An 11,747-nucleotide genomic window follows, 5' to 3' on the forward strand; every position below is an offset into this window, starting at 1 on the left:
AAAAAAAAAAAAGGTAGCCCAGCCAGCAAGCGGACAGGCTGAGGTGTCCCCAGGTCCTCCTGAGCCCGGGGACTCTGCCCCCACCCTGGGAGGTGCTGACAATGGCTGAGCGCTGACCCCCCCACAGCTGCTTTCCAGTAGGTGGTACCTCGGGCGTGCCGGCCTGAACCTTCTGCAGTGACCAGAGACCAAAGTCTCTCCCACCTTTCGGCCAGGTCCCTGCTGATTCCCCTTAGATGAGGAGGGTCAGACTGGAGAGGATCCCAGGTTGTGGTACTAAGACCACTGGCATTTTCAGAGTCTTTGGGGGATCCGGAGAGACTACGGATTCCTAGGCCCACCAAATTCTGTGTCCCTCACTGCCATGAGTCGATGCCGACTCCTGGTGACCCGATGGGACAGGGTAGGACTGCCCCTTGTGGGTTTCTGAGGCGGTGACTCTTTAAGGGCTTTCCCTGGGAATCTGCATTTCACACGAAGATCCTGAGGAACATGAAAGTGTGAGCCCCACAGCGGGTGAGGAGGCCCCAGGTCCCTGCCCCGACCCTGCCTCCCATCTGGGGCGCCACCGAGCCTCTACCGCATTCTGAGTTACCTGCTCAGACGTCAGTTGCCAGCCAGAAATTGTCCTTTACCTGCCACTTGCTGCTGGACCTCTCAGGGGGATTAATTGGTGGCAGCCAGGCTGTGTGCTAAGTAAGGATTAGGACCTAAGGAGGGAGGGGGAGGGGAGAGGAGCCTGATGCCCAGGGAACCGGGGCACGCGCGCACGCACACGCACACACCCACACACACACCCCATACCCCCCCTACCAAGCTGGAAAGGAGCTGCCAGTACACAGCAGGGAACAGGGCCTCATACAAAGTGTCGCTTCTAGAGCCTTTTCATTGCAAAGGAGAGACCTTGTATGACAGACCACAGCTTGCCCTGGTGGCGCAGTGGTTCCAAGTCAGGCTGTGAACTGCAAGGTCAGCAGTCCCGACCCACCCACTGCTCTAGGGAGAAAGTGGGGGCTTTCAACTCCTGTAAAGTTTCCGTCCCAGAAACCCACAGGGACACTTCCACCTGGTCTGACAGGGTCACTGTGCACGGGAACTGACTCGATGGCAGTGAGTGTAGCTTGGGTCTTCTGCTCATGGACTTAGGGTGGCTTCCACTTTTGTGGTTCGGTACTGCGAGGGCAGTGCCAACTGATAGCGACCCTACACGCCACAGAAGGAAACCCTGCCTGGTCTTGCTCCGTGCCCACCTGGTGAGGTTTGAGCCCATTACTGCAACTACCGTGTCTGTCCATCCATCATGTTGACAGTCTTTCCTTTTCGCCATCTGTCCACGCTACCAAGTGTGATGACTTTTCCCAGGGACTGGCCTCTCCTGATAAGGTGTCCAAACTCTGTGAGAAGAAGTCTCTCAGTCCTCTAAGGAGCATTCTGGCTCTACTTCTTCTAAGACAGATGTTTGTTCGTTTGGCAGCCCATGGGACTTTCAATGCCCTTGGCCACCCTCACGATTCAAATGCATCGGTTCTTCTTCGGTCTTCCTTATTCAATGTCCAACTTTCACGTGCATGGGAGACAACTGGAAATGCCGTGGCTTGGATCAGGAGCCCCTGAGTCCTCAAAGTAATTTCCTAGCTTTTTAACACTCAAAAGAGGTCTTGTGTAGCAGATTGACCCAAGACAATGTCTCATTGGATCTTCTTTTAAAAATTAATTATTTTTTTCTGAAATGGTTTCATTGGGATATACATCACATGTCATACAATGTAATTACTCAATCATATTAAGATTTGTGCAATCATCACCACAATCCATTTCAGAACGCTTTCTACTCACTCATTTTTGTTAGCTCCCCTGACATTGCCCCTAAGCAATTATCAATCCAGGTACTGTTTCTACCGATCTACCTATCCTGGATTCCATACACAGAAAGTCATACAACACACACACACACACACACACACACACAGTCGGTAGGCAAACAAACAAAACCAACAGCAGTGTCTAGATAACACGTTTTTAAACCCCTCAATGGAAACAAAGCAGAGATTATTAAAGACTGAAATAACTTTAAAATGGGTCAAAAGGGTGATCAAATAAGGTATTACATTGTAACCTAACGACATCGGCCATGTGCTCTCTGTCTGACAGCAAGGCTACTCACATCCCTCGATGACCGTTTGATCTCTTGGCTGCTGCTTCCAGGAACACTGATTGTGGATCCAAGCAAGATGAAATCCTAACCACTTCCATCTGTGCTCCTTGGATCAGGACGGTCCCTGGCGATGGAGTTGTGAGGGTTTGGGCCTTCTTTACGGGGAGTTGTAATCCTACCGCAGGCACAGCCTCTGGTCCGCAGCACTGGGAGGCCACGAGAAACCAGGCTGCTGCCAAGGACATTTGTGTGCGAATCTCTACACAGAGGGCTGTTCTCATGGCTCTTAAGACAGGTTCCTGTGCCTTGACCTGTGTGCTGGTTATGGGGGGCCTGGGGGGCGTCTCACCTTATGAAGTATTAAATCCAGTATGGAGCCACTTTCTGTATTGTTATGTTGTATAACTTGAACTGAGTGGACTATAAATTGGCATGGCGAGCAGCGTTGGCTCCAGCAGCATTTTCAGGGCGGCGGTGTTATGAGGTTTCTCGAGCGGGTCATACCTCGGTTCTTGGCTTTGCATAGAGAAAGAATTCATGCTGAGCCTGGTTTGTGATCCCAGTGAGTTTTTATGAAGGACGGGAGAAGTTTCAGGCTTAACAGTCTCAAAGGAGTACCTGCTATTTCGGGGAAACGTGCCAAACCGCGGCAGCCGTGCTGGGGCTCACTACTGGACGAGGGCAACCTTGTGGGACTGCATGCTCACACGTGGTGACCAGAGGCCAGAGAGAGGCAGCAAGGCATAAGTGGACCCTGCAGCAGGGTCAAAGAGAGAAGAGTGAGTCCTCTCTGACCTGCCCTTGACCAGGAACAGGGTAAAAAAGAGAACAGCTCTCCCACCACCAGGGTATTTTAAACCTCTGGCAGGGGAGGCATGATTGAAGGTATTGGTTGACGCCGTTGGCTGAATTAAGCCCACCTGGGTCTGGTTTGGGCCTCACAGGTATACTGCCCACCTGGCTCGGGGCCTGAATTGGAGCATGCCCAATGCTGGGGTCTTCATGGGTGGCTAATACTCACCTGATTCCCTTCCGACCTCCTCTAGGGGGCCTGTACAGGCGTGGGAGGGACAGCCCCCTTTCCCTATCCTCGCTAGCTAACCGTGTGCTGGGGATGCTGCCCTGCTACATGGAGCCCCGAGGAAGGAGCAACTGGTTGAATCAAATTCAACCTAAACATAACAGTGGTGCACCTAGACTCCATCCGCATCCAGGTCAGGTGGATGAAGAGCCCACGCTGGTTCATGCAAAATAAGCTTGACTGCCCCTGCGTTTCCCTTAAGGATACAGGGGCATCTCGCAGATTGTGACCAGGGTGCTGGGCTCAGGCTCATCTTCCTGAGAGGTGAGAAGACTGTAGCTCCCCAAGAACTTGGAGGGGAGTATCATCTGCTAATCCCTGCCTTGCTGAGGTCACCAGTGTCCCTGATAGCCTTACAGTGACCCTGGATTCGAGCAGCCACTAATCGCCGACTCTGGAGGCCCAAGGGCTGATCAGCAGGGCCATGCCCTCTTCCTGGAAGCTCACTTGGTAGGCAACGCTAATGACAGGACCTAGGGCCCTCCCCAACACAGATGGGAGCCTCAAAGCCTAGAGAGAGACAACAGCTATGCAGGGTCACACGGTCTGAGGTGGGCTCAGCAGCCAGCCCAAATGTGCCCCCCATGATGCCCTGTCTGAGCAGGCTCTTCCCCTCAGAGCCTGTGGTCACCAGGGTTACCGAGGGGTAAGTGCCCTCACAATCAGGCTGAGTGGTCCTTTATGTTCCCATCATCCCATAAGGCACTGGGGCATGGCCCACCTCGCCCCCACCTCTTTTCCCCATTGAGCAGTCTGAAGAGCAAGAAGCCTTCAAAGCCTGGGTCTCCACAGCCTGTGCCTCCCAGATGAGGTAGCTACTGTCGGTTGGTCAGAAGCAGGGGCCTTCTCGTACCTCCTCCTCCTGGCACCCCACTTCCTTGCTCCTCCCCATGCAATCCCATCCCCCTCCAGGCACTTTCTCCCTCCCTCCTGCCCCCTCTCAGATGCTCCAACTAGGGGGTTAGGAAGAAAGGGAGGTATATGCACAAATTCTTACAAAAGTACAAGTGAAAGCCTTCTGGGAATATATGTTTTTAAAAAGAGGAACTTGGTAACCAGGGATGCTTTTCTACTTCAACTCTCCCCTGTCTCTCCCCTTCTTTAAAACTTTTCCATGCTTCCTCATGGAATTAATGGCCAGACACCTTAGTGAGGGCCAAAAAGCCCCTATTAGTTACCCCGAGGTCTATGGGATGCTACCCCCACATTCAGAAGTCACCCCCCTGCTGCCTCTTCCTACCCCTTGTTTAAAAATAGTCCCAAGTGCTCTTTTACACCATCTCCTGACTGCCCCAATCCTAAGTGACCAGATTTAAAGCGGGACACCATCGACCGAGGTGGGGGGGGTTCTTGATTTAAAATTTGGTCTATATGGACCAAATAGACCGTTCCCTAGCTTGTCGTGCATTCTTTCCAAAATCAGGACTTTTTTAAAACGCCAAAAATCGGGACTGTCCCGCCAAAAGCGAGACGTCCCCAACCTCCCCAGGCCCCCACGTACATCCGGTACCCACCTCCATCACAGCCCTTAACACACTGCTCGTGTGTGTGTGTGTGTGTGTGTGTGTGTGTGTCCCTGCCACCACACAAGAGATTCTTCAAGAACAAGGTCTGGAATACACAACAACAACAACAACAATCCCTGCCATCTGGTCAGTTGTTTCATTGTGACCCTACAGGACAGGGTAGAACTGCGTCTGTGGGTTTCCAAGACTGTAACTCTTTTCGGGAATAGAAAGCCTCATCTTTCCCCCGCAGAGCGGCTAGTGGTTCCGAACGGCTGACCTTGCAGTTAGCAGCCCAACACGTCATAACCCACTACATCATCAGGGCTCCTTTGGAATACAGTAGTTGCTCAATAAATGCTCACCAAGTAGACAAGCAGGCACTGGTCCAGGGCAGCTTCCCTGCCCAGGGTCAGCTTCTCCTAATGTTCTGCCCCCAGCCATGGCCCGAATCGTGGACCTGGTGCCCTGGGACGACAGCTGCTCCTTCACTTATGCGTCCCCTGCCATCCTGCTCCCTGTGGAACCACAGCGCCACTCTCTGGCCAGCGTGAAGCATCAGCTCTACCACCCGGCCCTGCCCAGCCTGCGCCGCATGGACATGGACAACGTCAGGGCCTGCCTCTCGGATGAGCACTGTCAATCCAGCACCTACTGCAGCAGAGGTCAGGCCACCTCAGCTGTCCCACCAGCACTGGAGCCCCTCTTGGGCCTTTGTGAAAGGGACGGGTGGCAGGAGGAGGGGAGAGAGCTAGGCAGACAAGCCACAAAGAGCAGGAGAAGGGGGTCACTGACCACCAGGAAGCCTCCAGCAAGTGGCATGGCCAGTGTGAGCTACTCGAGACAGTGCTGAGAGGGGTAGCCTGCTCCACCCACTATCCCCACTTGTGCAGCTGTAACCAAAGAAAAAACACTAAACAAGACAAAACAGAAGAACCCACTGCGATCCTGTCAATTCTGACTCCAGACGACACTATAGGACAGAGTAGATCAGGCCCTTCAGGTGTCTTAGGGTGTCAATCTTTGCGGGTGCAGACAGAATTTTCTTCCTCCTAAGGAGCAGGCACTGGGCTCAAACTGACTGCAGCTCACCTCCAAGGCTCTTAAGATAATGCCAAACAGCCCTCCATGGGGGTGGAGCCTATTTATACCCCCCACCCCCACAATGGATGAGCAGGAGAAAGGCAGGGCTTTCCGCTTTCTACTCTCATAAAGAGTCCGTCTTGGAAACTCACAGTGGCAGTCCTACCCTGTCCCATAGAGTGGCCATGAGGCGGCATCGAATCCGTGACATTGACTCTGGTTGGTGTTTGGCAATGTATGAGAAAACCTGTTTCCCAATCATTCCCAGTCTGACAGGCCAAAATTTGTATCTCAATGACGTTGAAACACACATTCATCTGATGAGTGTGATTAAGGTGGGATGCCTATTCAAATGATGAGGAGTCACCTGTATTTCTTTTCAAACAAATTGTGTCAACTACCTCTGCATGCGTTTGGCTCATTGGTGTTAATGCTGCCCTGTTGTCTCCTGTGGTAGGCAGTGCTGAGAAGTAAGTACATCCTCTCTGGTATTCTGAGACCTGTCTATGGGGCAGTGGTTAAGAGTTGGGTTGCACTTCGCAAGGTCAGAAGTTGGAAACCACCAGCTGCTCCATGGGAGAAAGACCAGGCTTTCTACTCCTGTAGCATTCCAGTCTTGGGAATCCACAGGCACAGCTCTACCCTGTCCTATAGGGTCTCTAAGAGTCAAAATACACTCCATGGCCGTGAGTTTATTGTTCAGCTGACAAGGAACTCTAGTGGTGTAGTGGGTTATTGATTGGACTGATTGCAAGTTGCAAGTTCACCAGTTCAAACCCACCTGGCACCCCGAGGGAAGAAGATGAGGCTTTCTACTCCTTCAGAAACCCACAGGGGCAGTTCTACTCTGCCCTACAGGGTCTCCAAAAGTCGGAATAGATTTGATAGCAATGAGTTTGACTTCTGAGTATTGTTTAGCTGAATGGCATCACTTTTAAAGACTGCCAAATATTTCAAAATCTTTTAAGAAGAGGGTGAGCCAAGCCTCTCCCCTGTGGGCGTGTTACCAAGACCCTCTCTTCTTTCTACAGATGAGTTTGACAATGCCCACTGTACCCTCCTCGGGATCCCCAACAAGCCCCTGCAATGCTTGGTGAGAGTCCTTTACCCCTGGCCCCAGGTTTGCTCAAGGGAGAGGATGCAACCCCCAGCTTTCCCTAGTCCCCAGCACGGTGGGTCCTGGCCTCTGCGCTTCTCGCAGATCTGCTTGGGATCCCCAGCCCGCCTGTAGCCCTCCCTCATTCAGATGGGCCGCGTGTCAGCTCTGGACTACTGGGTGATCTCAGACAGCCTTCAGACGTCTGCATCTAGCTCAGTCCCCCTGAACCCCGTCGCCCTGGCAGGACTTCACAGCGACTGGCCAGAAACTCCGCTCCAGGCACCGTGCGGGGAAGCTGGCGCCCATCGCTCCGGGTATCAACCGGGTGGACTGGCCCTGCTACACGCGCGCCATCGAGGACTGGTCCCGCTTTGTCTCCTCGGCTGGGGAGTTCAAGCTGCCCTGCTTAGACAAGACGGGTCGGTCTACGGGCATGGAGGATGCCCTAGGGCAAGGCTGGGGCGACCGCGGGGGCGCAGAAGGCGGGGGCCACGGGGGGTGGGGTTGGCCTTGGACAGAACGAGGGGGGAAGCAGTTGGGGCGACTACTGAGAAGGCGACTGACACTGGCGGGAAGAGGATGGCGGGGCAGAGCCAACATCAGGTCTCAAGGTCTTCCAGAGGATGCAGGGGTGGGGGTGGTTCTGTGACTCCGAGGGCAGAGCCTGGAGGCCAGCCTGTTTGGAGCCAGGCTGGGGCAGGGTTTTCCCAGCAGGTAGGCTGGAGGCGGGGCTAGTTCTTGGGGAGAGGCTTGTTTGGGTGAGCTTAGGAGGGGCCTGTTCTGGGGAGGGGCTTTGTTTGAAGGGTTTTTTGGATATTTTGGGCGGGGCTTGCTCTGGGGCGACTGTTCTCGCGGAGGGGCTTGTTTGGGACTCCCAGAGGGCTGCTCTCTCCGCAGTGGACAGCTTCAGCGGCTACGCAGTTCGTCACTTGAAGCCGCATGTGACCCAGTCCTGGCGGGTAGGGAGGGCTTCGCCCTGAGCGTGTCCCCTGGTCCCCTGGTCCGGGTGGGAAGCAGCCGAAACGGGAGGAGGTAGAGAGTAGGGTCTCCCAGCCCCTGGTCTCCGACATGGGGCCCTATTTGGAGCGCCGACGGAGGTGCGCCGACGGAGGTGCGCCCCCACCTCCGGCTCACGGACCTCCCCTCCTCTGGCTCCCTCAGTTCCACCTCAACCAGAACCCCAGCCTGGACCGATATGGACAGAAGCCCCTGCCTTTTGACTCCTTGTGAGTGCCCCCTGCCGTCGTCTACCCCAGGCCTGGGAGGAGGGCGGGGACGTCGTGGCCCCCACCCCACCCAGTGACCCTTGAAAATGTCAGACATGGGGGAAAGTGGTCCGCTCCAATACACCACCAGAAGTTTGCAAGTTCAAGATGAACTTATGTTTAATTGTTGGCTAATGGAACCCTGTGTCCCCCTTTGGGGGTGAACTCCATTAAGGTGGGGCAGAGGGGGCACCCTGAGATGGCACGGAGGGCGAAGCTCTGGGACCCCCGCTCTCTTTCAGGAATACATTCCGGCGCTTCGGCTCCCTCTACAGGTAGGGAATGACTCCGCCCCGCACTATGGGCTATGTCACCTGAGCACACCCCCCACCCTGGCACCCCCCACAGGTAGCCTCCAGACTGCAGATCTCCAGACCCCATTCTAAGGGGAGGCGGGGCCTCAGAGAAAGGTGCAAGAAGTCCTCCTGGACGGTATCAGGACCCTAGCTCCTACCCTCTGAGAAGTATGTAGGCTAAAAGGCAGCCCGGCCCACCTGGGAAGTCGGAGAGAGCAATACAGGCCCCACCTGGCCCACCCAGTTTGTCCCAGAAGAGACCCCAAAGGTGGGGGAGATGCCTGAGAGGTGAGAAGGTGCCAGAGGAGCCAACATGTAGAAGCCACATGGTAGGAAGGACTTAGAAGCTGCCTCCTGGTAAGGGGTGGTGCTAATGTACTGGCTGGACCGCCTGATATTCCGAAGCTTGGAGCAGAGTCAGCATGGGGGTCCACCTCCCTTCCAGTGTACAACTCCCCAGGCATAACCAAACCGCCCTCCGAGTCTCTGCTGTGTGCTGGTTCAGTGCCTGGGAAACCAGTGTCCACTCTTCAAAGCCCAGCTCAGATGTCCTTCCTGCCCCCTACCTCTCTCTAAGGCCCCAGTTCACACACCCTCACTAAGACTTAGAAGCATGATAATTATGGGTGGGAAGTGTGTCTTTCTCTCTCTGTGGGCATTCTCGGGGGGGGGTGTTTATGGTCTTTATTACTGTGTAATGCATGCTAGAGCAGGTGGTTGAAAAATGAGGGGAGCAGTTCATGGTTGGGGATCAGTAGGAGGTAAGAACCCGGAGGTGGATTTGGGGAGGCTCCTCAAAAACCAAGCGGCTCAGCCCAAACTGGGTAAATAGGGAGCCATTGAAGGCTCTTGAAGTACAGAGGGGCTGTGTATTTTCAGGGCGGGGAGATAGACTGGGGAGAAGATTCAAGGACAGGCCCCCATCTCACCTCTGTTTCTCTCCACAGTCGTCTCAACTACCTGCCCCCCTGGCGTTAACCTGGGAAGAGAAGGCTGGCCCCCAAGCTGCCCGACTGTGCCACCTCAGCTTCAACACCACCCACCCACCCCCAGAGACAGAGCAGCTATGGTGTCCACTCAGGAGTTCAGCCTGGCTGGAAATAAACTCCTGGCCCATTGTTCCTGCAGACGGAGAATCTGCCTGGGGAGTGGGGTCAGGACTTCCAGATGAAAGGATTTTGCCCTTCCCTGCCCTTCCCACTTCCCGAAGGACCAGAGGGGAGGGGAGCTGCACCGCAAGGCTCTCCAAAGGATGAAGGGCAGGGTCAGGCCTGGGAGATGGACTTCCTTGTGCCCCTACCCCTAATTACAGCCCCACATGCAAACCTCCTTTCCCTCTGACCCTGGATTTGGGAGAAAGCAGGCTTCAAATGGGCTTTTAGCTGCTTCCTTCCAAGGCCTCCAGCATACTAGTGTGTTTCAGAGGAGGGCTCCCTGAATGAGGGGGAGAGGAGGGCAGGGGGAGGCTGACACAGGATGTGATGCTGCAGGACAAAGAGGCAAGAAGAAACAGGTCACTAGTGGCAGAGGGACAACAGCCATGTCACTGCAAAGGAGGCCAGTGTGGCCCCTCCCTATTGTAGGACTCAGGTTAGCTGGTGGCCTTGTAGCTTATATGTTGAGTTGTGAACCCCCAGGTCAGCAAGTCAAAACCACCAGCTGCTCTGTAGGAGAGAGACAAGGATTCCTACTCCCTTGAAGATTCAGTCTCAGACACGTACAGGGGGAGTTCTACCTTGCCCTCTGGGGTCACTATGGAAGCACATTTGCATTTTTTTTGTTTCATTGTGGGGCTCCAACCCTGAGGGTGCCCATTTTTTGAGTTTTCTGGGCTGCCTGGTAATGCATTTCATTGGCAAGGAGCTTTGCCCATTCAGCCCTCTGACCTGTACCCTGCAATCCTCCTGGGTGCGTAGAGAGCCCCTAGAGGCTGTAGGATGGTGTCCCCAACCCTGCTGATCAGTGTGGTGTCTGCTTCCAAAGAGAGGCCTTGGCTGCTTACAGCCCATGGTCTCCGTGGCCACCTACCGGGTTTCCCTCCAGGCAGTCACCCCTGGGTCCTTCCAGCCAGTGTACTCACCCTGGACTAGCCATTGGCCTTTGTGCCTTTGCTCGCACTGTCCCCCCACCCCACTAGGTGCCCCTTCTGCACCACCTCCACTAAACCAGTGGTTCTCAACCTGTGGGTCGAGACCCCTTTGAGGATCGAATGACCCTTTCCCAGGGGTCACACAATTCATAACAGTAGCAAAATGACAGTTATGAAGTAGCAACAAAAATAATTTTATGGTTGGAGGGTCACCACAACATGAGGAACTATATTAATGGGTCGCAACATTAGGAAAGTTGAGAACCACTGACCTAAACCCTTCTTCCCAGCGCAGCTCAAATTCTCCCTTCACCAAATACCTTGGCCAAGCTTCCCAGGAAAGATTCTTCCCAGGAGTTCCTCCTACGGGGCAGGAGAGGAAAGGGATAAGAAATATATATATTTATTAAGCTCTTAATACTGGTATCAAGGGCTCAAGTAGAAAGAAACTGGGAAATGATGATGGCAACATATGTATAAATGAGCTCAATACAATTGATGTATGAATTGTTATAAGAGCTGTAAGAGCCCCCAATAAAATGATTTATTAAAAAAAAATTTTAAATACTATGTTCCTTAATCTTATGAAAGGGACATTGGACTGTTTTATTTAAACTAAGCTGCCGAGGAGGAGCCCCGGTGGCATAGTGGTTACGCATTGGGCTGCTAACCACAAGGTCAGCAATTCGAAACCACCAGCTTTGGAGAGAGTAAGCAGCTTGAACAGGCCACTTAACTACCAAGTAATGATGCTTGGCCTTGAACCCAGTCTGACTTCAGAGCAGTCCCCTTTTGCCTCAGCTTCCCAACCTCCCACACTCTGTGGTGCCCTCTTTACACTTACTGGTGTAAACGCGTTCCTGCAGCATGGTGGTTCAAAAATATGATGAGAGTTTTTTGGGGAAGTTAACAGGTAGCCACAAGTCAGGATCAGAAAACATTAGGGATACAGTCCTTGGTCTATGGCAATGACACATCTCAGCCATGCCGGCAGTCACATCTCTCTCTGGTCCTCAGCCCCTCAGCCACACAAGCCCTTGACTCCTGCCTTGCTCAGGCCAGTGTTACAAAGCCCCTCTCGCCTGGATAAATGTCCAAGGGCATCGCACTCCTCTTCAAAGGTACTCTGTGGGCCCAGAAGCCCACCACTCTACCTCATGGTCTCGGGATAGCT

The 11,747-nt window shown here is 53.8% G+C and overlaps 2 protein-coding genes across 3 annotated transcripts in view; one reads left to right on the forward strand and one right to left on the reverse strand.

Moving 5' to 3' along the window:
- CNGB1 (cyclic nucleotide gated channel subunit beta 1) overlaps nt 1-665 on the reverse strand; it is a 65,005-nt gene extending 64,340 nt beyond the window's left edge. The window contains exon 1 of the mRNA XM_045293903.1: nt 596-665. The gene's annotated coding sequence lies outside the window, so the exon portion shown is untranslated. The remainder of the gene's footprint in view (nt 1-595) is intronic.
- Nucleotides 666-5,183: 4,518 nt separating this feature from the next.
- Nucleotides 5,184-9,504, forward strand: LOC101654498 (testis, prostate and placenta expressed). Of its 2 annotated transcripts, none has more exons than XM_045293944.1 (7): nt 5,184-5,406; nt 6,856-6,917; nt 7,168-7,342; nt 7,821-7,882; nt 8,010-8,149; nt 8,431-8,463; nt 9,432-9,504. In XM_045293944.1, exons 1-7 carry the CDS (start codon nt 5,184-5,186, stop codon nt 9,460-9,462), a joined length of 726 nt encoding a protein of 241 aa, XP_045149879.1. In that variant the 3' UTR covers nt 9,463-9,504. The 2 variants fall into 2 exon arrangements, with proteins under 2 accessions (XP_045149879.1, XP_004704927.1); XM_004704870.2 differs by having other exon boundaries at nt 8,085-8,149.
- Nucleotides 9,505-11,747: the final 2,243 nt, after the last annotated feature.

This window comes from Echinops telfairi, unplaced genomic scaffold (assembly GCF_000313985.2).
Source record: "Echinops telfairi isolate 266 unplaced genomic scaffold, ASM31398v2 ScPeMD7_2291;HRSCAF=2852, whole genome shotgun sequence".
Classification (NCBI taxonomy): Eukaryota; Metazoa; Chordata; class Mammalia; order Afrosoricida; family Tenrecidae; genus Echinops; species Echinops telfairi.

Coding starts and splice junctions, on each gene's coding strand:
- LOC101654498 (XM_045293944.1), top strand. CDS start 5,184: ATGGCCCGAATCGTGGACCTGGTGCCCTGGGACGACAGCTGCTCCTTC. Junction 7,883..8,009: donor ATGTGACCCAGTCCTGGCGG/GTAGGGAGGGCT, acceptor CCCTATTTGGAG/CGCCGACGGAGGTGCGCCGA. Junction 8,150..8,430: donor CCCCTGCCTTTTGACTCCTT/GTGAGTGCCCCC, acceptor GCTCTCTTTCAG/GAATACATTCCGGCGCTTCG.